Source organism: Aspergillus fischeri, genomic scaffold (genome assembly GCF_000149645.3).
Source record: "Aspergillus fischeri NRRL 181 1099437636249 genomic scaffold, whole genome shotgun sequence".
In the NCBI taxonomy this organism is placed as follows: domain Eukaryota; kingdom Fungi; phylum Ascomycota; class Eurotiomycetes; order Eurotiales; family Aspergillaceae; genus Aspergillus; species Aspergillus fischeri.
The window spans coordinates 3,417,838-3,442,572 of NW_001509770.1; the positions used below are offsets into that span (position 1 = coordinate 3,417,838).

The following is a 24,735-nucleotide window of genomic DNA, read 5'->3' on the forward strand; positions in this document are numbered from 1 at the left end:
ATGGGGTGGATTCACACGTCGACAACCCAAAAGGCCTTATCTGGCTGAATAGTCCGGCGAGCTCATAATCTACGAGATTGCGAAGAAAAACCGTTGAGCCAGAGCTTTATGATAAATTTTCTAGAGTCCTCGCTCTATCAAACTCACCTCTACTTGTTTGTTTTAGGTATGTCATGCGGATATTAGGTTCAGCGGTTTATCGATCCGTTCCCCGTCTGTCAACTTGGTCGTGGCTTGCATCTCGAGGCAATCGCTATCGAGTCATCCGAACCCACTTGGTATCTGGTCCAGAAGGAGTGCCTTGACTCTCGTTCGACGACGATCTTTCTCGAGTCGAACAGATGATCATCCGCTAACACCCTGGAGTAGCGCCATCATATGGCCTCGATGAAGCCGGTGAGCTTGTCGAATGAGATGACGATATATGAACACAATAACAGAGAGCAACGCCTCCTGCCTCTATCTTACTTTCACTATTTCTTCTGTCGTTCTTGTCCGGAGTTCTCCCAGAAACCCAATGGTGACATGGTTCTTTACTGGCTAAAGGTAACTTTCGCTCCACTCTGGATCGGGTACCAAACCCCCTTTCTCGTGATGCCTGGTACACTTAACCAAACGACTTAGTAGTAGTATCTAGTAGTACTCCATAGCCTAAGCCAACCAGGCAAGTACTTGAGCTGGTCAGCTGTTGTCAATCCATGATCTTTGCTTCCTTGTAACAACACCCATGCTAAGTTCCCTGCAGACAAGGAGGACATGGGACTGTAGGTTTCCATCAGACTCATGTCTTATACGAACCTTTTAGGTATCACACATGTTCCCAGGATCTCGACTACGCCTAACTTCGTTTAGAAATTAGGGGAAACCTGAACATGTCCTCACCGGCATCAATACTAGGTAGATACAGTATCTTTATTTCATGAAACAGCGTCATACGAGACCGTACTAGGCTATCTTTACCTACTTAGCTGTATTCAGACCCAAGTAAGATCCCTGTCCAGCAATCTCAGCAGTTACCAATCAAGAACTGATTCCCCCACCATTTGCCATTCAGCAAGATCATTTTGATGATTTATTTCCTTCTTAGCCTCCTGCCGATGGACCAATCACTGAGAAAGTCGTCGCATCTTTCTTTCTGTTCCCTATCTCTGTTTTCTCCGTCCTCGGTGATGCGTCGACAGTCCGTCGAATCATTCATGTCAACTCCTGGACTAGGCCCTGCCGGTCGTGCACCAAATCAAGCAGGACCAGATGATATCCTTTTTGATAGGTAGGTACCTCACTCTTCCTAGGAGCGCTCAGTAGGTAATCGATCCGACTCTGCTTCACCTTACCACGGACAAGGAGGTAGGTACCAGCTCTGTCCATCAAGGCTGTCAAACCTGATAGGTAAAGACAGGTCATAGAATTGGACAGGCACAACAGTGTCAACAGTAGTAATGTGGTCTTTGTAGGTACGGGCAATGCTCAGTCCATCACAGTAGGTAGATAGACATCCCTAACCACTCCTCGGCCATGGGCAACAAGCATTGTTCTGTTCGTAAGCAGAGAGTACCTACCTTACCTAAGTAGGTGGTTACCTACAGTATTATTACCATGTCTATTTTTCTTGATCAACCCTGTGCCTGTGCTTCGAGCCGACCTCTTTTTTTTTTCTTTTCCCATTATTTATTATTTATTATTTTTATTTTTATTTTCCATTACTTTATTCTTTTTATTTCTTTTTATTTGAATTTATTTTTTCCTGATATTTTCCCCTCCAAATTTAATTCCGCGTCCATGCCTTCTCCCGCATGCTGCGGCAGCTGCGCAGCACCCCTCCATTGATCTAGCTTGCCTTCTTCTACTCAGGACAAACGAGTAGTAGAAGAAAAAGCCTGCATGTCCTTTTTCTTGTAGACATATCCCCATCTATACATATTGTCATCGACAATTTTCTTTTCTTTTTTTTTTTTTAATTAAAAATTTTATTCTATATATTTTTTTTCTTTTTTTACCTGAATAGCTTCGGATGGCTTGCGGGGATACAGGTACTCGAAAGAATTGACCCTCACGGGATTTGCTTGTTGCTGCTAGCATTCACTACCTATTATCCAGAAAGGGACCTACTACCTATCTAACTACCTTACGCCGCTGCTACATACCACTGTTCTTCAACTTCCGTAATTCGCATATCGTCCTCTCTGAATGCCTTCGGATTGAGCATGCATGATCTTTTATCCTCTTGGCTGTGGATTGTCCCCTCTTTGCTTTTTCTTTGTGGACGATTGACCCATTTCCCCTCTTATACTTTTCTCTTCAGACTACTTTAGCGGCCAGTCCGGCCTGTTCCTAGTTGGTATCTCTTGTGCCTGTACTGCCGAATCTCCTCCCCATAGCCCTGTACCCTCCTCTTCTCCCTACAGATTCTCGCACCCTCGCTAGCTCTCCCTGACCATGGATACGGAGAGCTCTCATACGCAAGAGAATGAATTTGCACAATCACCCTGGATGGATATGGGGGCTTTCCAACCGTCTCCTCAGAACTCGCCCCCAATGGATTACTCAGGATTTGGGTATGGGGTAATGCCGCTGGACACTCAGTACGGTGTTTCGATACCTCCTCCATATGCATCATTACCTTTGACGATGCCTTCAAATACATGGCCCAGCATGCTCACGACTCAACCACAATTCCAAGAACAAGCCCTGGCGCCGGTTCCCATCCCGGCATCCGCAGTGCCAGTCACGCCGGTTCAACCGCCTCGCAAATCGTCCACCAGTGGCTCCACGCCTCGGAGGACTCTGACGGATGAGGACCGTCGGCGAATGTGTCTCTATCATGAAGAACACAAGACGGCTAAACAGACTGACATTGGAGGTAAGAGCTGCTTCTTTGTTGCGCAACAATGAACGAGTGAGACTGACGGAACCATAAACAGCCTTATTTGGAGTAGAGAGGAGGTACAGTATACCAATCTTTTCATTTCGATCCTGTTGTTGTACGGCATGTGGGTAACATCCATTCTAACGCTTGCTTTTACGTCCCAAAGTACTGTTTCCAAGGTGCTTCGTCAGAAGGAGAAGTATCTTAATCCAGACGAAGGAAGTCGGTCTCCGATTAAGCGAGCCAAGGGACGAGTTCCCGACATTGAAAAGGCTCTATCGAATTGGGTGAGGAACTACCAAAAGCAGGGTTACCCGCTGAGCGATGAAATGATCAGAGAAAAGGCTCTGTTCTTCGCAAGCACTTGTGGCAGTCCAGACGGCAAAGAAAAGGTCCTCACCCAAAGCTGGTTGGAAAAGTTCAAGCTGAAGAACAACCTGATGGGCGCGAAGTCTCGGAAGGGCTCATTTGCGAAAAGCGATTCAGAAAGCCCTACACGTTTGACTATCGATTCTGCTCTAGCTTCTGCTGTGCAGTCCCCTACTGTGCTTTCTCCCACATCACCCACCGGGTTTGCATCGCCGTCACCGTTGTCTCCCATCATGAGCCCAGAACACATGCGCAAGGAGCTTGCAAAAAGCCTAGATGAGCTTGCTGAGGAGTATCAGCACAAACACGCGAAAAGCACCACCTCGCTCGATACGACTTGCTCGCTTTCTGCCAGTGTGACTAGCCCCACGTCCACATTGGTATCGGACAGTCCATTCACACCTGTCAGTCAGTCGCGCGGATCGCTCGCAGACGGCCAGTCGAATAGGCCACGAAGCCAGACGCTTCCAACAGGCACCCTCGAACCATCCTTGATGTCTACAGAAGAATCCTCCGATCATTCGCTCTCTAAAGCGGCTTTGCAGCAGTCATTGTCTATCACGACCCTCGAGTCACCTCTCGAGGACGAGCACACCTCGAAGAAGGGCCCCGGTCTCGATACATCATCCAATACCATCAAGCGCAATCGCAGCAATCCTGAGATCAAGGCAAAGTCCATGTACCCGCCTTCCTTTTCCAAATCAACAACCGTGTCACCAATTAGTTCCCCGGGGTCTCCAACGCAGGATGAGGCACGAAGAGCTCTTGAGCTTGTGGTGTCCTATTTCGAGCACCAGCCAACGGGACTCGGCGCACAGGAATTCGTAACCATTGGGAAATTGATGGAGAGACTCGAGCTCGCCAGGGCCCAGCAAACTGCTCTCCCGGGCGGTCTGGCGCGCATTGATGAACTTGAAGATGTTCCTCAACTGACCAAGAAACGAAGCATTCACAACCTGGGTTAAGCCGGGGTTTCGAAATGGAGACGCTGACGAGAGCTCCCACTTGGCGACATGCTACATGCCAAAATTTCGCAATCAAATTCAGCTGTCGTCACCTCATTTTCCTATTCTTGAATTTTTACCTTCTCCCGCCATGACCGATCTTCCCCCATCTTCGAATTATATCCCTTTTGTTTTCCTGGGCGGCCGTTTTGTTTTCGAGCTTTGCACTACCCATGTCATATTCAAACGATTTGTTTCATTAAGGGCTCGACAGCTGTCGGGCTGTGAGAAAAGCTAACGGATGATACACTTATACGAGAGGGCAACCTCAGCTTCTACAACAATGAATGCGGAGAGCACTGGGAATGCTCTATTTATGGACCAACAGCATGGATACGGTGAACAGGACGGCTACCTACAGAGCTGGAGCTGGTAAAATCTGGATATAATCATTTCTCGGTTATTTCTTTCGCCTTGCATTTTTGCGACTTCTCATTTCCTACATTATTATCCACACTTAAACTTGATCGCTCACGCGGGCTTGCATTTGACTCCCATCGTTCCTACTTCTCACTTCATTTCATCATACTCTATCAGTTTCCTGGGTTTCGGTTGGTACAGGACAGGGCTAATACTTGGGCGACAAGGAACGGAACCTTGTAAGGTCATCCACAGGTCATGGATTGTTTGTCATTTCTCTTGCATGTCTACTGCCTCCACGTCACTTTATCCACCTATCCTTATCGTTATTGATTTTATTTCTTGCAATTTCAGTGGGTTTCGATACCCCTAGGTTGTCCCTGTCAAATGACAGGTACGGTACCTTACTTTATCTATTGCGAGCAGTGGATTTGGTGCCTTACCTTGCCACGCCTCGTCTGCTTCCCCGCTGGCAACGCCACAATGCTGGTTGTTCCATACTTTATCTTCTTCAATATGGACAAGGGCCCATCGGCCTATCGGCTCATTCTACTCCGTAGGTCCTGCTGTTTTGCAACTAGCTTGCATGGACTGGCTGCTGAGAGAAGCTAAGCCTCGAGTCGTACAGAATATGGTATCTTTAATATGATTAGTATAATTACGCTGCAAAGAGTTACAGTACAACAGTGGTATTGATATGTTGGCACAGTCAGGCCGTCGAGTATGGGGAGGGAAAAATGAAAAGGTCTATGCCTCTGGAACTTGATCTGTGGCAAAGGCGATACCCCTGTCTTCCATGAGCTCCGCTATACTGTGGCCCGATAGCTCGGGGAGAAGCTTCGCGAGAACCGTTTCAATGATGGAGTAGGTTAAATGTTTGTTGCAGTACTCGTCAGCGAAAAGGTCCAAAATATCACGCTCAATTGCTTGCAAGATGAGAGTCTCTTCAGTATCGTTGGGTGGAGTGGGTACAGGCGAAGATGATCGGGAGGGCGGCTGCTGCGAGTCATCTCCCGTCGAGCCGTTAAGGGCGGTCGGGCCAGAGGTATTATCTGCAACACCAAAGAAAACCCGGGCGACTGGCCGAGGCACTAGGGACAGAATGCGTCTCGCGCATTCTCGCTTGATGGCAGCAATTTCTGGCGCAGAGGGCCCCTGGTTCTGAGCTAAGGACGGCGTTGGCGCAGAGGCAAGAGGTGTCGGCGTCGTCCTGTCAGCATTGCCAGGGGTTGTTGTATCACCAGTAGGGCCTTGCTGTGTGGGCGTAGGAGGCCGCACGGACAATTGCGGAGGCTGCGGAGCCGGAGCCGATAATCGATTTACATCTGCCCCTTGGCTTGGACGGGCATTTGATGGGAATAGCGCTGCCCTGGATGCGCGAAGCAAGTTGGGCAACAAGGTGGGGGTGAGAATATGGTCCTGAATGCTCTCGTGAAGGAACCTGGATGGAGAATAGCCCGAAAAATTTTTCGGTCAGGGGTTAGCACTCATCAGACATGCAAATGAGAAAAAGAAAGATGAGGAATCAGGGATCGGATTGTGTAGGCGGAAAAAGCGCAGAGGGCCTCGAGAAAGCAGCGGTAAACCCCAGACTGTGGAAAGGCGGTCGTATTCAATCCGGGTCTTTCCTTCAGACAGCCTCAAAAAGGGAAAAGTAAGTGGATGTCAATCAAGTCGAAAGTAACCATTTGTAAGGTTGCATGAGTGGAGAGCTAATAAGATCGCATTGACTAGGGCCCGCAAATGGTAGCAGAGGAGCTTGGGCCAGTTATTGGAGCCAGCCTCAATGCTGAAGATGACGAAAATCTGATGGGAGAATGGAAGGAGACCAGATCGCCATTTGTTGATGTGTATCATTCAGAGAAAAGACGGCAAGGCAGGCGTTTCCAGAGCGGAAGTTACAGGCATGTTTAAACCCAACCAACCCCAAAGCCACAGTGACCTCGGCCGGGATTAATGAGATTTGAAATACTGCTGGAGAGTATTGCACTGATTGGCCCTGAGAGGAAAAAGAAAAGGGGGTTGGCCTCGCCCTATCCATGCAAAAGTCCAAACGTTGCATGGCAGTTTAATCAACACTGTCAAAGATCGTCACAAATCATGTTGCGTATCGTGCCTCTTGGCGTTCAGTTGGAGAACGCAAGGCTTGACGTGCACCCAATTACTGCAGGGATATTGGATTAATTCGAAAATTGGGGTTGTTCCAGCGACACCATGGCAACGCTGCGGTCCAAATCGGCAAGAAGGATTCTTCTTTCTTGTATACTTTTTTCCGCTTCGGTTTTCTTCCTCTTCGACCGTGTAGTGACGACCCCTTTAACCAGGCATCGGATTTGCACGGAACGACTCGAAGTTGAGCGGCACGGAAAGGGCCGGCCCAGGCCATCTCTCAACTACCAAAGCCATGACAGTGCGTAGTGGATAGAATGGACGTGAGATTGACAGGGGAAGTCAAATTCGACACACGTTCGGCCACTCCGAGCCAGTCACCAATCGGGGAGAAGGAGGATCACCAGGTCCCAGGATGATGACCGCCATGTAAGCCCGGAAAAGCAAAAGCCCATGCCTGATGATGGCATTCTTTTCAAGATCGGAAACTTGATTCTCCTCATTTGTATGATTGGAGGACATTGAAAGGCGATTACGACCATAGGCTCATTCATAGGAAATTGGTCGGTCGGTAATGACAATACGGTATCGTAAGAAACCCATACGCGCCGGTCACCGTTTGTAATGACAATACGGCCAGACATGGATGATGGAGGTCGTCAATCGCAGGGCCCATGCGGTAGAGGAGCCGGCGAAACCACCAGTAGCGGATCAAGTGACCGATGCAATATGCGAGCAATGCAACTCCATTACTCCACTGCATCCTTCATCCCGCTGGGGCCCTCGAGACTTGAAACGCTCTGCCGATGGAGGAGACGCCAACGTAGATCATGTTCGAAGATCGGACTGGCACCTCTTGTCCACAGTCCACAGTCCACACCCACTCTTCTAGAGCGCAAAAATCGTAATGGCACGGTTCTCTTGACTGAAAGCTCTCGCCCTCATAGCTGCTGATGATGAACGGCACATGGGGAAGAGTGGGAAGTATGTAAAAGCTAATGAGATTGCTTTACTCACCTGTCAAGGACACTGCCGGTCTCGCCCAATTTGCCCGGTCCCGCCAAAGTCAAATATTGGAAAAGCGAGAGAGATCCTGCCAGCCATGGCATTCTCCGAGGAATGTCCAGCATTTGCGAAACCATACTATAGATTCGATAATTGAGAATAGGGCGCTTCGTCGATGTGCCACCCATGGGAGCCAATTTCCCGCTCTCGGAATTTCCTGGCGTTGTAGCAGCTGACGAAACATTCGCTTTGGCATTTGTCATCACGCGAAAAAGTCCCGTCACGATGAATTGAAGAGCAGTATATGTCAGATACAGATATTGCAGGATATTCCATAGCCATGCTTGTCCAAAAGAGCGAATCTGTGAAGACGATTGGTCCGACTTGGGATCATCGTTGACATTGAGCAGGCCGAATCTGTGTAGGCGATCCTGCTGGTGACTATCTGCCGTGTTCTCCTCACGTTCGTCAAGTCGTTCTGCTGTCGATAGGAGCTTGGTGGTAGTCTCCCACAAGAACCATCCCTGACACATCTTTTCGCTGACTGCGTTCCCAAGTATCAAATCTGCTAGTATGTCACCGATAATGGTCCGTAGAGGGGCATTTTCCAAATCCTCCGTCGGGAGTAGAATAGCCAACATTCCATGGACCAGCAACTGCCGGTATATTGCCTCGTTCTCGCGTTGTTTCGCAATAGTCCGCATATCCGAGGAATCTGGGATTGGTGAAAGACTCGGATGTGGATGTAAGGCATGGTATGTCTCGCGAACAGAGGGAGAGAGTCCGGATAGTGTACTTTCATCGCGGGCCAGCCTGTACGCTACAAAGTAATTTCGCGCGTGAGTATAGAAGACCGGCCAGCTGCCATAGGGGGATATCTCACATATTATATGCGCCTCTATTAGACCAGGAATCTCATCCAAGATCAACTGTGCAATGTCAGTTTCACGCAACCTCTGCTCAAGAGCACGAGTACAGTGCGCGATCACTTGAATGACTTCCTTGACGAGGTTCTGATCCGATGTGATTTTCGAATACCATGAGAAGACGAATTCCTTGATAATGATAGCGATTAATGCATACAGTTGAAGATCAACTTCATTTGAACTCGTCAAAGGAGGCAACAGTTCTTCCAATGGCTGTGGGGTTGAAGCACCTCCGCTTTGATTGCCCGCCTGCGAACAAAGAACGCGTCTTATCAATGCAACAGTTGCCTTGTCACTGGTCGCGCTAACCGGCTCATCACGATTGACATTTTTTGATAATCGAGACCGATGTCGAAGCTGAGGAGATGCCTGCAAAATGGACGAGTCTTTGAATGCGACTGGCTTGGAGCTGGAAGTAGTAGGCACGGCCTTGAGATGTGAAAGCGGAGTAAGACCCGGCTGAACAGATTCGCTGGTCATTTCATCCCAGTAATAACATGAGAACGGCGAAGTTACATTCAAGGTCTCATGGAGAGGTATAGCAGGATAAATTAAAATGGTGCTTTCAGCCTCAGATCGAGACTGCCACCAACAGTTGAAGTGGACATCCGACGATGAACAGCTCATGCAGGTAGAAGCGTAGAAGCTTCTCAGCTCCAATCACAATGACGCGCAGCTCCACATAATGGCACCCCAAATATGGAAAATAGGGCTCAGGGTTATGAGTCGGCGGAGTGATTGCGTTCCTGATAAGACAACAAGGCCCCTTTTATCTGCGGTTCCCCGCACCTTATCAACATTCGCATTTCGCAGTCAAGAAAAACTACGTGGATTTTGAGAGAAGCAAAAGTCCCCTGATCATACTTCATTCTCCTTGCGATTTTCAAGAATGGCACCCTCCCCTGACAGCCCAATTCCTCTATGGTTGGATTGTGATCCTGGTCCGTAAGCTTCATCTATACTTGCCTTGGCTACATCGATGCTGATCAGCTGAATTCAGGACACGATGTAAGTACTGGACGCTGAAACACGACATTCCTATAGGTTGCATGAGAAGTTCTGGCTGAAGACGGAATGTCTCAGGACGCATTCGCTATTCTACTCGCTGCGCATCACCCGTCGTTGCATCTCTTAGGAATTACAACCGTCCACGGCAACTCTTCTCTCGAGAATACGACGACTAACGCTCTAAGAGTCCTCGAAGCTATCGGTCGTCCAGATATTCCTGTCTATGCCGGCAGCAGGAAGCCTTTTTGCCGGCCTGCAGTTCACGCTCCGGACATTCATGGTACGATCCACGACCCCTCCCCTTCTATACTTCCGCCAGCAGAAATACGATGGCTGCAATGAGACAATAAGGGCTAATGTCGTAATATAATACAGGCGACTCTGGACTCGATGGAACTGATTTGTTACCGAAAGCAACGAGCCTTCCTGTGACAGACAAAAACCCAATTGTCGCAATGCGTGATGCTCTCATGGCACAACCAAAGGGAACGGCTTGGGTTATCGCAACCGGCGCCTTGACCAATGTTGGCTTGCTCTTCGCAACGTTTCCCGAAGTAGCGGCCCATATTCAGGGTCTTAGCATCATGGGCGGTGCCGTTGGTGGAGGGTTCACAGATGCTCCCATGAGCCGGCTGCCGGGGGAACATGAGAGAATTGGAAATACGACACCCTGGGCAGAGTTCAATATTTATGTGCGTATATCAACATCGCGTCTGATTTCCTGGTCGTTCTCTAACCTCGTGTTCGGTCAACAGTGTGATCCCGAGGCCTCCAAATCTATTTTCAGCAATCCTACCCTGGCACCGAAGACAACAATGATCGGGTTGGATTTGACTCACCAAGTGCTTGCTTCTTGTAGTGTGCAAAACCGCATACTCCATGGATCCAGCGATTCCACCCAAACACCCTCAGTTCTCAGGAGAATGATGCACGCCCTACTTGTCTTCTTTGCTCAAACCTACGACAGCGTCTTCGGCTTGTCGTCCGGCCCTCCCCTTCACGATCCGCTCGCGGTGGCCGTCGCTATCTCAAATCTCAACCCCACCTTCGCGAAAAAGCACCCCGACCAAGCCTTGAAGTTCAATGACAAGAATGGTGAGCGGTTTGCTGTCGACGTGGTTACCGATGGCATCCATTCAACGAATGTGTTGGAGACTGGACAGCTAGGCCGCACACTAGCTACTCCAATGGGCGGACATGGAGTAGCTATCCCCAGAGGAGTGGACCTGGAGGCCTTTTGGGGTTTGATTTTGGATTGCCTCACGCGCGCCGACGAGTGCAATGCTGCGCGAAAGTCATGATGGTACGTTGCATGATACTAACTGTTATCATTAGACTGTGAATAAGCATATATAGAACCTGGCGATTATTAGACCAGCGTGATAGAAGATTTATTTGAGTACGGGAGGCATATTCTCTCTTGCATCGGCTCACATCATGTATTTCTCATTTCCATTAGTCTATAATTCAATGTACCGCTATTCAAAACAAAGAAGATGAACCGCATGTTCAACCAAAGCGTGCACCCAAGGCCCTCCGATTACCATTCACGAATACCGCCATCAGGACCGAAGAACTCCTTGCACAGCCAGGGTTCCGACTTCAGCGCGACTTGCCGAACAACCTCCTCGTCGACCTCAATGCCCAGCCCCGGAGCCGTCAGGGCATCGACATAACCATCCTTAACCTCGAAGACACTAGGATCCTTCACATAGCTTGTGATGTCATACTCGCCCGCCTCTGTGTTGTAGTGGATTCCCAGGCTCATCTCCTGGATCACAAAGTTGGGCGTAGAGAGATCAACCTGCATGCACGCCGCCAAGGCAATCGGACCCAGCGGACAATGAGGCGCAATGGCAACATCATACGTCTCCGCCATGGAGGCAATGCGCCGCAGCTCCGAAATCCCACCGCAATGGCTGATATCCGGCTGGAGGATGTCGACGCTTGCGTCCTCGAGGAACCGCTTCACGTCCCAACGGTTGTAGAGCCGCTCGCCTAGCGCGATAGGGCACGAGACCTGATCAGCGAGCTGCTTGATGCCCTCCGGGTGCTCGGAGAGGAGGGGTTCCTCGAGGAACAGCGGCCGGTGAGGTTCGAGGGCCTTGGCGAGCTGTTTCGCCATGGGCTTGTGCAGTCGGCCGTGGAAGTCGAGGGCGGCGTCGAGACCCAGCGCCTTGACGGCCTTGAGGCGCTCGACGCATGAGTCGAGCACACTGGGCGAATCCAGCCAGTTGATGTCTTCTGTAGCGTTCATCTTGATCGCTTTGAACCCCTGCGCTAGTCGTGCTTTGCCCGCGGCTTCGACGTCGCCTGGACGGTCTCCGCCGATCCAGGCGTAGACGGAGAGCTTGTTCCTGACTTTTCCTCCAAGGAGCTGATGGACGGGGACGCCGAGCCGGCGGCCCTTGAGATCCCAGAGTGCAATGTCAATGCCGGAGATGGCGGACATGAAGACCGGCCCTCCGCGGTAGAATCCGAGTCGCCAGGCCATTTGCCAGATGTGTTCGATATCACTGCAGTCAAAAACGTCAGCCAGTCAGTAGATGAGGCTGTGACGGACAGTAGTCTGAGCGCATACTCTGCTTCATAGCCCTGGAATCTCTTGCACAATGCATTAAGCGTCCCTTCCACAGCTTCGGTATGACCTTCAAGCGTACTCTCACCCCAGCCATATTGGCCCTCTTCGTCAACAATCTTGACGAACAGCCATCTGGGAAGGACACGGAAATATTCAATGCTCTTGATCTTGACCATGGTGTCGACTTCTGCAGGAAATTGCGGGGAGAGTTTGGGATAAGGAGCTGCTCGCTTCCTCAATGATTAAACGAAGATGCGGCCTTGCTGGAAGACAAAATGAGAGCGGACAGGAGTAGATACAAATGATCGATCAGCTGTAGCGAGAAATTCAATAATGTAAAAGAGCTTCATGGGACCATTACCCCCCATTCTCCGCTGGACGTGGGGGTGGGGGATGAAGTATGTTGGACATCCTCCGCTCTTTGGATACCGATTGCCGACCGTGGGATGATTATATAGGAGCACTTGGCAATCGTTTCAAAAGTCAAACCATTATGAAATCAAGACGGATTGTATTTGGGGGTTAAAACTGTTGTAAAGCAGCCGAAATCCATGGAGTGAAGGGTCATTGGATGCAGGAGTAACTGTCGGAAATATTACCTATCTGGCATGACATCCCTAGAACTTTCCGATGAATATAAGGTAGGTCACTTGACGCCAGTGAATCACCCTTTACAGGCCCAAATTTTCTCATAAGAAAGAAAATATGTTCTGCAGAGACACTGATTATCAATAATAATTTGCTTGGTGGTCCTGATCACTATGATTCCTTTCATGGCAGCAGATGAGATCCCCACATAGCGATCAGGCACTCATCAAGTACTGGGGACAGCATCCAAAGGCCACGATTTAGACATGCGTTGGGGATTCAAGTGTTAGAGCATGATTATTGCATTTTAGAGAAGACTCAGTAGCCATCAGTAGGGTTGAAGATTGATGGATCGTCGTAGAAGTTATCTCTGGAATCGATGATTTCTATCCTCCAGTACTTTGCTACAAACCAGCAACAACGTCAACAACCAGGTTACTGGCAACAATCATCCAATCAGGCATTCCTGCATATTTCGTCATTTTAGTCTTGGACCATCTGAAGGCTTTCACCTCGAATAGTACGCAACTGCTAATCGCTACTTGGAGTCCTGATGGAAACCGTCGGCTGAGGGGAAATCCGAAAAGGGAAAACGAGGCAAAATACGGAGATTTCCTGATCGCCTTCACATCAGTCCCAGTCATTCGTTCCTCTATCTCTCGATCCCCTCGTTATCCAGCGTCCATTTAATTCATCGCAATCTATCACTATCTGAAAGCACCTCTTCCTCACTCTAAACTGCCAATCATTCCAACCGTAAAGAGAGGCTCGCATGCCTCGTCCACCTCATCGTCCTTCCAATCGTCCTCGTCGTCCTCCGTCTCCCCGTTCCAGTCTTTGTGCGCAACCCATAGGTCAACGGCGGGTTTGTCAACCTCCACAGGGCTGATCTAGAGGACCATGCCCCCAGAAAATACTCCCTCGGTACGTGCCTGCGTTTGTCCGTAACTCTATCAGAGGGTCCATATCCTGTGCCTCATCTGCCTATGACATATTGCTCCGATCCTCAACTCCACTATACTGCACGTGGCACGATTCCATGTCCTGGCCTTCGTTCCTGGGCTGCTTTGCTTAGTTTTGACATTTTGCGCCTTCTTTTCGTCGCTGTGCTCATTGATCTGCGTTCTCGGACAGCAAGGAAACTCTGCTCGATCTCCTCCGCCTGCATTCGCATCATCTCTCCAGCAGCTGAGCGCTGTCTCAACCCCTGTCCTCACTCTCCCAGCGGCCGCCTCGCATGATGCTCATGATGACAACGTGATCTTCCTTCGATCTCGAGTCCGCTCTCCTCACGGCTCTTCTTCCTCAAGTCGACAACGTCGTCGACGGCATCAAATACTATCCGAGTTCGAGTCTGATCCGATGGAATTGGACGAGTCGACTGGAGTGCGTATGTCCGTGGAAATCAGTCGCCATCCCATAGTGCGTCGGCCACGAGAGGAACCGACGAATATGCCGAACTATGAAGGTCGTGTCTCCAACATACGGTCGCTGTACGGCTGGGCCCCAGGCTCCGACGAGGATGACGAGGATGATTTGGTTTACGAACCTCTGCAGGATCCCAACAGTGTCTCCTCTTGGTTTGGCAGACTCTCGGATCGCAATGCGACGTCGAGGCGCCACGTACGACGTGATGCGACCGGACGAAGCCCTCTTCCACTCCCCGTTGAGCCTTTAGAGAGTAGTAGACACCGGATGGACGACACAACTCTCGCCACGGCCGAAGCTCTGTTGCAGTCGGTCAGACGCCAGCCGCGCCTTTCGAGGACGCGGACATTACACCACTATTTTTTGGACCGGGAGCGTACCAGTCAGGATTCAGAAGATGGCAGGGAACGAGCGACGCAGTCACCGACTTCACGCGCATATCGGTTCATACCTAGTAGTCGAGGCGAATCCAACCGGATCTCAACTCACGGCGATGTGCGCGCTCGTGTCAACGCTCATCGGCAGCTGCATATGGATCATCCTCCCAGCCCGCGCTTGAAGGAAATTATTACATATCTCGACCGTTTGCGCTATTCGACCTCCTTTGAAGAAAGTCTTTCATCGGCTGCCGCAGGTGGGTTTGTTCAACTCGATTTCTCCTGGGATGAGGATGATTTCATCCTGGATACTACATTAATTGCACCGCCGCCGCCATGTTCCTGGCTACGTCCAGGTATGGTTTTTAAAGGCTCACAGATGGCAGCATGCACTCCCAGCTCGATTTTCGCGCACCGTGGGCCAACCTCTCATCCGGCCACCGAACCGGTGATCGTCAATGGCAGCGATAATGGTCGCATTAGTGTTTATACGACAAGCGGTCGACGATACCTGGCCAACAATAATATCCCCAACTTTGGAACAGGGAAGGATGAGAATTGGCCGGTCAAAGTCACCATTCACAATATCAACTACCAAGAGATGACGCTTTCAGGTACAATGGAAGCCTACAACATTCCTGATAAGACGTCGCCATCTCACGATGCACATATTGTCACCTTTCTGGAGGGAGAAATTATAGACTTCAACACTCACACTCTTGAGACGAAAAATTTCAAGTCCGACGCTGAAACCGACAGTACCTACTGGCGCGAGCTGCAACCATTCAAGAACTTGACGGACGACGAGATGACAAGGAACCTTGTGAGTAGGAAATGGATTACCGAAGAACTATCCAAACGGTGGATTTTGATGCGATGGAAAGGTGTGTATGATCTTTCACCACCTCTCCAATCTGTTTGTGGTTTGTGCTAATGACGGTACAGAACGCTGTTTCATCACTCCCACCGACGCACGCCAGGGCCTCACCATCTCAGGATTCTACTATATCTCTCTTCGTCGAGATACTGGGCACATTGAAGGTCTCTACTACGACCCGGGAAGCTCACCGTATCAGCAGCTGTCACTGAAGCCAGAGACGGAGAAGATGATTCGTCCTTCATACGACTTCAGGTAGTTTGGAGTCGGGTAGTCGGGTGTGCCCCAGAGACACCTTGCTCCCAACAATTCGCTTTTGATATGCTCTACTTGCTCTTTGGCACTGTCCGTTGGCTTGGGTGATTGTATTTGGCTTTCGCATAGCTCTGGAGTTTTCGCTTTGCTCGGATCTTCGATTTTGGGGACATAATTAGGGTATGAGTACATACATTTGCCATTCAGGGACTTTCCCGTGCTGGTCTGGCTCGGAACGAGTCTGCGAGTCTGGTGCCTATGGTTGACAGTTACTTGATGTATCTGAATGGACATAGAAGCATCACATCTACGACTTTTAAGCCTACGTCTGATACTCAAGATTCAAGTAGCACTCATTGATCATGAATATTCTTCATTCCATTAGTCCGTTGACCTTAGATAAATGTGAATCCGAAGTGAATGGATCACGTATCGAGGACGGGGAAGAAGAGCCCGAGCCCCAGGCCCATTGGTCACTTAACCAGGAGCTCCTCCTCCCCTTCAAACCACCCCATTTCCGTGCCCATCACACATCACATCCCATCCGCTAAAGCACATCGCAGCGGCAGTGCATTTACTGCTCAGTCTGGAAGTAGTTGAGGAGGACGGAGCGCTCCTGGGACTCCTCACCCCAGTCCTTGACGACAACGCAAGAGCAGTTGACAACCTTGCGGGCGTTACCTTCACGGTCAAGCTGGCCTAGTCACACAAACAACCATTAGCCCCAGCCCATGTCCAATGGTTCCCACCACAAAAGGGAAAAGGGGAATACATACAGAGACCGACCCACTCGCCCAGCATCTTTCCATCGGGAACCTTGATGAGGGGGATCTTGTGCTCAGAGCACAGAGCAATGACGAGCTTCTTGTAGGCCTCCTCCTCGCAGCCCTCGTTGAGGACACACATGTGGGCCTGGCGGCGGTCGAGGGCCTTGGCGGCCTCGCGGAGACCACGGGCAAGACCGTCGTGGATGAGAGCAATGCGGAGGACACCCTTCAGAGCATCGAGGACGGACATCTGACCGCCGGCGCCGGCATCAGCGGAAACCTCGACCTCATCGGCGGCGGCAACGGGGGGGTTGGACATGGTCTCTTCTCCGTCCGACTGTCACAGTTCATCGTTAGCTCTTGTCTTGGGTGGTTTGATGCGCTACGCGCGGACTCGAATAGCGAAGGACATCATCAGAGCGAAGGTTCGCATTGATGGGTTGTGCTTGATCGCAACGTTCCCGATTGAGCATTATGATATACTCGTCGGTGCTGCCCAAGTTTCCCCTCCCCTCACTTGCTTTGGCTTCGCTTTCGTCTCTGAATTGCAGGAAGTTGTCACATCTGGTTCAACTGATACGTACCATTTTGATTGGTGGTATTTCTGACGTTTGATATCAAATGTCGGATTATCCTCAAAGAGTTCGTGGAGATGATCTGTTGAGCTGTTGTTTGAGTGTGTGCGGGCGGTAAAATTTTCGGTATCACTTCGCCTATTTTCTAGATTGTGCCCTACCGCCTAGCGCTTATGCCATTTACATAATCACGTGACTCATATTCACGGATTTGTGCAGTCCATGAGTAAGCAAACACAACTAGTTAACTAAGTGAAGACAGGTCGTACTACGGCATAGTTTTAGCGGGAAATGCCCAGCATTGAGCGATAAACTCGCATCATTGACTCTATCCAAGGGTCCGTTATCCGAACAAAAGAGACATCACACATCACATCTCACATCACATCAATAGTAAGAGGTATCATAGTCATACAACCGAGGAAACAAGCCATCTGTACATTCAAGGCTATGCTCGATGATCGCCGCGGCGAGAGAAAAAGAAAAGCACAAGGCACTAAACGTATGTACTTGGCCGTGAATGGCCATATCCGTTGGTAAGCCCGGGTATCCCAGTAGGAAAGCCATGAATATTATCAAGATGGGCATATTCGGGCCCTTGCCCGTTGGGCTGCGCTGATTCAAGGAGAGGTGCTGCTGTAGAAGGCTCCTGGTCAATGTGCATTCTGAGAAATTGGATGTCAAGGCCATGAAGATGCGGAACGTGAGGGACAAGGTCCATGAAGTCGGAAAGCTGATTGCCATGTCAGTAAATGAACTGATTCTGAGCTATAATGAAGGACGGTCGCAAAGGGAAATGACTTACTCTAACCCAAAATACATGTTCCATGTCAAAGTATTTCGGCCGCGTTTCGCAATCCTTCTGCATGATCTGCCCAAACGAGGAACTCATGAAGTCCATATCATCTCCCTGAACCAGCATCCGACGGGTTACGCGCCACAGATTCTCTCGCTGAGTGGGAGTCGCATTACGCTTCTCCCAGCTCGTGTACTGGGACAGCTGGAGATCATTGGTCGCTAATAAAGGTGCCACCAGGTAGTTTGGAACCCATCTCTCGTCAGCGACGCTGATATCACATGAAGGATCCAGTTGTTTTGTGAATGCAGTAACAACGGGCATGAACCTCTTCAGCCAGGCATGACTCCGCGCTCGTGGGTCATTGGAGCCGACGAGATGGGCAGCAACACGAAGCCGACTAGGAAGTGCAGCGCGACGCCGCTGCTCCTGCTCTTCCTGCTCCCTCCGTAATTTCGCAAGACGCAGTCTTTCTTGTTCTAGTCTCTTCTGAAGCTCATCCTCGGCTTGCTTGATCCGCCTTTGCTCGGCCTCTTTCCGTTTGCGCTCCTCTTCCTCGACCTTTTCGCGCGCCACACGGGCAGCTCGTTCTTCCTCTTCCTTTGCCAAGCGAGCCTTCTCCGCTTCAGCTGCGAGACGCTCTTCTTCCGCGATACGCTCCTTTTCGGCCCGTTTCGCCTCTTCCCGGCGCCGTTCTTCAGACTCGGACCTCTTGGCCGCAGTCTTCGCATCTTCCATGGGGATATCAGCCAGGTGGCCTACATCCTGCCTTTCTCGCTCTTTCTTCACAGCTCTTGAGTCGGTCGCCATGTGTGGTGTACTCTCAATCTGCTGATCACGCTCGCGCTCCAACAATTGATCTTCGGTTTTCTTCGGCCGAACATGCGTTTTGGACTCCTCTGCTATGCCGCTGCTGTGACTTTTCTTCAATTTACCATTAATTATGCTTGGCGTCCTGTCTTCAGATAGAACACGTCGTTTCTTTTTCTGGCCATCGCGTGAGTGGTGGTCGGAATCTGCACCCCGAGAACGGGGGCGTTCGGGACTTGCGCTACTGCGTCCGCGTTTCAAGGCCACAGGCCCATCCGGGACCGTCGTAGCTTCGGTAGAAGGATCAATCCGGAATTTGGCAGAGTCCTCACGGCCTGACAGGGAATCCGAAGATGGTATGCTGGGTCTTCTGCGATCGCGATCCTGTGGAGGGCGCCCTGCAATCAAACGCCTTCTCCTGGGAGCTTCCTCATCTTTGGTAAGTGTTGCTAATGATTTGGACTGAGCAGACTCCACCCGAAACCCATCGGCGTCCGCCGGATTGTCACTACCCTTGTGGGCTATTCTGGGGCGATTGGTACTGGATCCGGATCTCTCCTTTAAGTGAGCTACACCATCTCGTTTCTTTTCCTTCGATGTAACAGCATCTTTGGAAGAGAGCTCTCGGTGGTGTCCGGCGCCTGGACTTGCTACGGCCTTCCTGGAAGAAACCGCGGGCGATGGGGAGTGTCTGCGACCCGGCCGCTTGTTTTCCTTCTCTCTGTCGCGCGGTCGTTTCGGTGAAGAAGCCTCCTGCTTGCGCAGACGCTTGGCTCTAATGTAATTATCATAGGCTTCTCTCAGCAAGTCATATTCCTCCTCCCAGTTGTCAGCTCTCCGTTCTCGAGATAACTCAAAGTAGGTACGATCACGGTAAAGCCGGCGTGTCGGATTAAATCTCGGCTGATCCAGCAGCAACCGTATGACAGCAAGATTACCTCGGCCGATCGCCGCAAGCATGGGTGTATTGTAGCCGGGTTTCTGGTTTCCTCCTTGAAGTGGCTCAGGATCCGGATCCGCGTCGCCCATCCCTAGCAACAGAGACAGTACCTCGTCATGACCGCCCTTGGCTGCAGCTATCATCGACTCGGTGTCGGCTTTTTGCCCAACGTTGAGAATGTTGGCAACTCCGGCAATATCACCTTTCGCAGCAAATGCTTGCAGATTCTCGGGTGTAGCTTTGGTCCAGAGTAGGTCGTTTCGCGTAGCTTCACTTCGCACAGTCTTTCGCCTCGTAGCGGCCCCGAATAGAGGGGGGCTACGGGGTCCATTCACCGGGGGGGACTCGCGCGGGCTTGCAGCAGCAACTCTTTTAGAGCTTATCTCCTTATTTGCGGAACCAGCACGCTCTTCGGAACGGCGACCCGGCCGGGGATTGGCTTTAGCCTCTGCAAGTACACGGCGTATTTCTGTATAGTCTTCCGAGTCCGAAGGGACCAAATCATATGGCTCATCACCTTCCGCGTTGACCGTGCGAGGATTCGCGCCCGCCTCCAGTAAGAGTTTGACGACTTCCAAGTGGCCATTTTCGACGGCATCGATCAAAGGAGTATCTTTGTCAATGTTTTTTGTGTCGATGTCACAGCCAGCTTCAAGAAGGAATTTCACAATCGGCGCACACCCTTCGAGGGCAGCAATTTGGAGGGGCGTATTTCCCGCATTGTCGGCCACATTCAAATCTTCTGGGCGTTCTGCATGCCTCGCCATTGCTACCTCCAGTTCCTGAGCTGCACAGGCACGTGCTAGACGGGTTCGGCCATTTTGGTCGCGCTGTTTCTTGTGACCCGTCGGCCTAGCGGGAGATGCTGAAGCGCCGTCGACACCGGCTAATTTTCGCAGTTGAGAGCTGGGTAGAGGAGAGCCACTTGTTGAAGACGAAACCGACAGCCTGTCCTCGGAGCTTTGCCGTTGAAATCCAGTGATGAGCGGAGTAGTAGTCTTCCTCTTCTTTTGCAAGTCACTGCCCCCAAGCTGCGGACCGGAAGCTGTTCGCTTGTGAGCCGACCGAATAGGCGAGACTGAGCGATCGATCGACTCTGGTGGAGGTAGACTGATGCCGTTGATATCCATTCGCTCTTTGTCGCGTGAGGCCGTTGTGTGACGACTAGATTGAGCCCTGTCCCTCTCAGTGTCGACACTGTCGCTATGGCTACGCTTTCGTGAGACCTGGACGTTCTGACCACCAGGGACAGCCTCCGTGCTATGTGAAGGCAGAGCGGAATCAAGATTATTTAGGGCGAGCTGTAGTTCCTCTGGCTTCTCAATTTTCACACGTGATGGAGAAACAGCTGTTCGAGAATGAAGTTCCGGGGAGAACCCACGGTCGCGTTCCGCGATGGAGTCATCGATGGATCGCTTTCTCTTCCTAATGTGTGTGTCATCAGGTAGTGAACTGTCCTCCACCGTGTCACCGTTGTCTACTTGAACATCGCGTTGCCTTGGTTCATGTTGAATATACTTCCGTCTCTTTTCTGGCGACAGCGACTCGCGGCCCGACTGGATGATAGTTTCTGCTTCCGAGTCAGCCTTGGGGCTCGGCGGGCCATCCCCTTCTCCTGACGCAGAATCAACCTCCTTGACGCGAGTATCCTCTCCTCTGCGATGGGGCGACGGAGAGACCCTCTTGGAAGACAGCGAACCAGAAGCAGACCGGGGGTTCACCGTGACAGCGGTAGCATTTTGTCCGGCATGCAGGGCAGCTGGCAGGGAGGACACTGCATCAACATCACTCATAGCGGTAGTAATCGATTGCTGGGTGTTTCGATCGTCATTTTCGGAGGCCGTGGCGGACAGAGAGTACTCGCAGTCGAAACCACCAGCAGTCGCGCGTGGAAGCTGGTGCTCGACCACGCCTAGCAAAGCGAAGATCCCTATCTTTTGTAATTTCTCACGCGGCCGTTCGATCACCGCACTGGACTCGAAGTTACGTATGGGTGAAGAATTTCTTCAGATCCTGGAGAAGAGAGTTGCTGTTGAACCAGTAGTGACGCGGTAGTTAAAGGGGAGGAGAAATATGGCGCTTTCAGAGTTATGTCAAACTTTCTGGGATAAGAAGTGGAGAGAAAATAGTTAAAATGTAGATAAAGAAAAGAAGAGGTGAAGAGACAGATGAGAGTGGGAGACGGATCAGTGAGACGAAGACGAAGGTGAGGATTGGATGGGTAGAGAGGAGGAATTAGTGGAGATTAAAGGAAGAGAGGGAAGCAGAGGGAGAGAAAGGGAACAAAAGAAGTCGAGGCAGCGATTCTCTGGGTTAGTGAGTTTTAGCGGGAGTAGGTAGAGTAGTAGAGAAGTCCTCTCAAAATCGCGGGACTCCGGACTAGTCAAATTATTGATAAAGGTGACTAGTTGTCTACTCCGCTCTCCGTACGTATGGTGGCAGTACCTAGTAGATAAACTAACTGGTACCTATGTATCTAGTGGTAGATGATTTAGGTAGAGTAGTAGACTGCTTGGTAAAGGACTGTACAGTACGGAGGTAATAGTAGGTAGCATCTTGGGGGTTAAGATGGGTCCTCGCTCCTCAGGAAGCTATTTGGCCACCAGCTGGTTTGGGTTGGGTTAGTGGTCACGGGATATTTTTGCCTCAGTACATATCGTATGATGTTGGTAAAAATACCCAAATTACAGCATTTTGCAATGGAATCACCCTTATCAAATTCACTCTTCTCTGATAATTACTTCACAGAAGCTGCTACCATTGAATAAAGAGTCAAGTTGATCACAATCCAGGGTGCTATCTATTTTTATTATTAAATGTTGTATGCATGAGACTCGTCGATCTGTAACAGCTTTCTCTGTACCTCCCGAAAATAGGTACTACTAGCCAGATATTCTTGAAACAGCAGTACTCCGCAGCGTACGTTGCCAAGGCAGGAGATCAACTTGCTTGGAAACAATAATATCTTCCACGGAATCGCCGTTATCTGCCTGAACAGCGGGGTACTCGCATTGAAACTTTCCTCATACGTCAGACTCCGAGTATGTCCATATCTTCTTCTCTTCTGGAAGGAGCTGCTATCTAGAAACTCAGCATAGAGTGTCTCATAAACATGGATCCAAACCTATCGTGAGTAAGATACTAGTCAGGGAGTCACCTTTCCAGCTGCGGAGTACGTAAATTAGGCCCTGCATCAAGCCAATGACTGACGAAATGGCAACTGAGCCTTTACTATTTGCGGCCTAGTAGTAGCAGGATTAAGTCGACGAGTCTGATTAGGCCCACTTAAACACCAGTGATCTGCTCCTGTGCAGCCAATGATCAGACATGATAGCTCAGCTTATCGCCCCACTTTGCCCCTTCCGTTAGCCGTTGCTGGTTTACGAAGTTGCAACTTGCTGCAAATGGCGAGAAGCGGAGAGGGGGGCAAAGTCTGACGAAAGGTGTCTTGATTCTCAAACTCTGAAAGATGAAGGTGTCATCTCTCGTTTCGATAGGTACACATGCTGGCATGTTCTGCTCTTACGATAAGATTGAGGTAAGGGATCTGTCAAGTCTCTCAAGTAGGCCACCATAGTAGAAACTCAACCCTTCATCATGTCTCTGCCAATGTATGAACTAGCTCTCATAGCAGGCGGAGCTCCGAGGCAATCCAAACCCTCCATCTCATAACTACCCTAGAGTGTACTCCGTAAGTAGCTGCGTTCCGGGTGGGGTTTCAATTCTCATGGCAATTGGTGACAGTAACATGAAATCATGGCAACCACTATCTCAGGGCTTTTACAACACTCTCCGAACTAATTGAAAGAAGCTGTTCTTGGATTTCCGCCTTACCCCTTCTTGCGCCTTTCCAGGCTCTCTGCAGCTTCAACGTCGGCACCGGCTACACCTGGTCAATCATACCAAGATGGAGCTTATCAGGAAGCTTGTGGACACGACGCTTTCCGTCACGCACATGGACGTTGTTGATGCTCTTCGAGCTTTCTTTATCTTTGCAGCCTGCACGGTACGGATATCTCGGGTGTGAGATGACGATGGTTACTTTGGCAGTGATGCATCAGTCTAGGCGAGACTTTTCGATGATGGACTAAACCAAAGCAATGACTACCAGATACTGTCGATCAGCCTGCCAGATACACTTCGCGGCCGTTTCGTGACTTATGGTGCTCGTGCAACATCAACAACGGTCGGGTCGAGACCCCTTGCGCCTGCCGATGGCTCGGACAACTCTCGCGTACACCTCGCACTCGATTACCTCGCCTCTCTGAGAGTTCCTCACAGCTACTTCACGCACTTTTATGTTGCCTCTGTGCTTTCTTCGCTCTTTTGGGCGTTCCAATTGCTATCCAGAGGTTCGGCGTTTCAAGCCATTGCGACAAGGATAGGCCCACAACACTTGGAGAAGTCGATGTCCATACATCAAGTCTTACTATGCTGGGCATTGATGTTAGTACAAGGAATTCGGCGACTGCATGAGAGTCGCATCTTTTTCAAGCCATCCTCGTCCAGGATGTGGTTTGTCCATTGGCTTCTAGGGCTCGCCTTTTACCTCGCTGCAACGGTCGCCATCTGGATTGAGGGGACAGGTATGCGTCTAAGAACTAGATCCAAGAGATTACGCTCTAACAATCTTCACCCTCCTAGAAACTCTCATGACCCACAAGTTGACTCTCGATGATGTTCAAGTAGCCACCGCTCCTACTCTTCGCACATTCCTCTGCCTTCCATTATTTTTGATCGCCTCGGGTGTTCAGCACGATTGTCACCACTACCTCTTCTCGCTTAAGAAGTATACCCTCCCGACTCATCCTATGTTTCAAAGAATCGTATGTCCCCATTACACGGCCGAGTGCGTGATATACCTGTCGTTGGCTCTGCTGGCTGCACCGAATGGCGAGATGGTGAACAAGACAGTTTTGTCATGTTTCACGTTTGTAACGGTGAATTTGGGTGTAACCGCCGCAATCAGCAAGCGATGGTACAAGCAGAAGTTCGGACCGGACGCTGTCAAGGAAAGATGGAACATGATTCCTGGACTCTTCTAAGCAAATATAGCTTTATTCAATCGAGTTGATACCCGGATCAGAGGGCACT

The 24,735-nt window shown here is 50.3% G+C and overlaps 8 protein-coding genes across 8 annotated transcripts, besides 3 other annotated features; 4 read left to right on the forward strand and 4 right to left on the reverse strand.

The window, feature by feature from the left end:
* The first annotated feature begins 1,663 nt into the window (after positions 1-1,663).
* Positions 1,664-1,695: a microsatellite.
* Positions 1,665-1,730: a microsatellite.
* A 706-nt stretch (positions 1,731-2,436) lies between these two features.
* NFIA_019220 (uncharacterized protein) lies at positions 2,437-4,200 on the forward strand (the record flags this gene model as incomplete). The annotated part of the gene is made up of 3 exons (XM_001265114.1): positions 2,437-2,860; positions 2,922-2,943; positions 3,033-4,200. The coding sequence occupies 3 exons, from the start codon at positions 2,437-2,439 to the stop codon at positions 4,198-4,200; spliced, it is 1,614 nt and encodes a 537-aa protein (XP_001265115.1).
* Positions 4,201-7,721: 3,521 nt separating this feature from the next.
* Positions 7,722-9,119, reverse strand: NFIA_019230 (PXA domain-containing protein; the record flags this gene model as incomplete). The annotated part of the gene is made up of 1 exon (XM_001265115.1): positions 7,722-9,119. One exon carries the CDS (start codon positions 9,117-9,119, stop codon positions 7,722-7,724), a length of 1,398 nt encoding a protein of 465 aa, XP_001265116.1.
* Positions 9,120-9,713: 594 nt separating this feature from the next.
* On the forward strand, positions 9,714-10,948 carry NFIA_019240 (uridine-cytidine N-ribohydrolase; the record flags this gene model as incomplete). The annotated part of the gene is made up of 3 exons (XM_001265116.1): positions 9,714-9,927; positions 10,023-10,339; positions 10,403-10,948. The coding sequence occupies 3 exons, from the start codon at positions 9,714-9,716 to the stop codon at positions 10,946-10,948; spliced, it is 1,077 nt and encodes a 358-aa protein (XP_001265117.1).
* Positions 10,949-11,187: 239 nt separating this feature from the next.
* Positions 11,188-12,404, reverse strand: NFIA_019250 (mandelate racemase/muconate lactonizing enzyme family protein; the record flags this gene model as incomplete). Its single annotated transcript, XM_001265117.1, has 2 exons — positions 11,188-12,163; positions 12,229-12,404. The coding sequence occupies 2 exons, from the start codon at positions 12,402-12,404 to the stop codon at positions 11,188-11,190; spliced, it is 1,152 nt and encodes a 383-aa protein (XP_001265118.1).
* Positions 12,405-13,716: 1,312 nt separating this feature from the next.
* NFIA_019260 (GID4/VID24 family protein) lies at positions 13,717-15,757 on the forward strand (the record flags this gene model as incomplete). The annotated part of the gene is made up of 3 exons (XM_001265118.1): positions 13,717-13,740; positions 13,951-15,505; positions 15,567-15,757. 3 exons carry the CDS (start codon positions 13,717-13,719, stop codon positions 15,755-15,757), a joined length of 1,770 nt encoding a protein of 589 aa, XP_001265119.1.
* Positions 15,758-16,327: 570 nt separating this feature from the next.
* On the reverse strand, positions 16,328-16,839 carry NFIA_019270 (40S ribosomal protein eS12; the record flags this gene model as incomplete). The annotated part of the gene is made up of 2 exons (XM_001265119.1): positions 16,328-16,452; positions 16,530-16,839. 2 exons carry the CDS (start codon positions 16,837-16,839, stop codon positions 16,328-16,330), a joined length of 435 nt encoding a protein of 144 aa, XP_001265120.1.
* Positions 16,840-17,455: 616 nt separating this feature from the next.
* Positions 17,456-17,484: a microsatellite.
* A 107-nt stretch (positions 17,485-17,591) lies between these two features.
* On the reverse strand, positions 17,592-21,434 carry NFIA_019280 (putative histone deacetylase complex subunit (Hos4); the record flags this gene model as incomplete). The annotated part of the gene is made up of 2 exons (XM_001265120.1): positions 17,592-17,828; positions 17,901-21,434. The coding sequence occupies 2 exons, from the start codon at positions 21,432-21,434 to the stop codon at positions 17,592-17,594; spliced, it is 3,771 nt and encodes a 1,256-aa protein (XP_001265121.1).
* Positions 21,435-23,548: 2,114 nt separating this feature from the next.
* Positions 23,549-24,686, forward strand: NFIA_019290 (putative 3-oxo-5-alpha-steroid 4-dehydrogenase; the record flags this gene model as incomplete). The annotated part of the gene is made up of 3 exons (XM_001265121.1): positions 23,549-23,647; positions 23,753-24,227; positions 24,286-24,686. 3 exons carry the CDS (start codon positions 23,549-23,551, stop codon positions 24,684-24,686), a joined length of 975 nt encoding a protein of 324 aa, XP_001265122.1.
* Between the last annotated feature and the right edge of the window lie 49 nt (positions 24,687-24,735).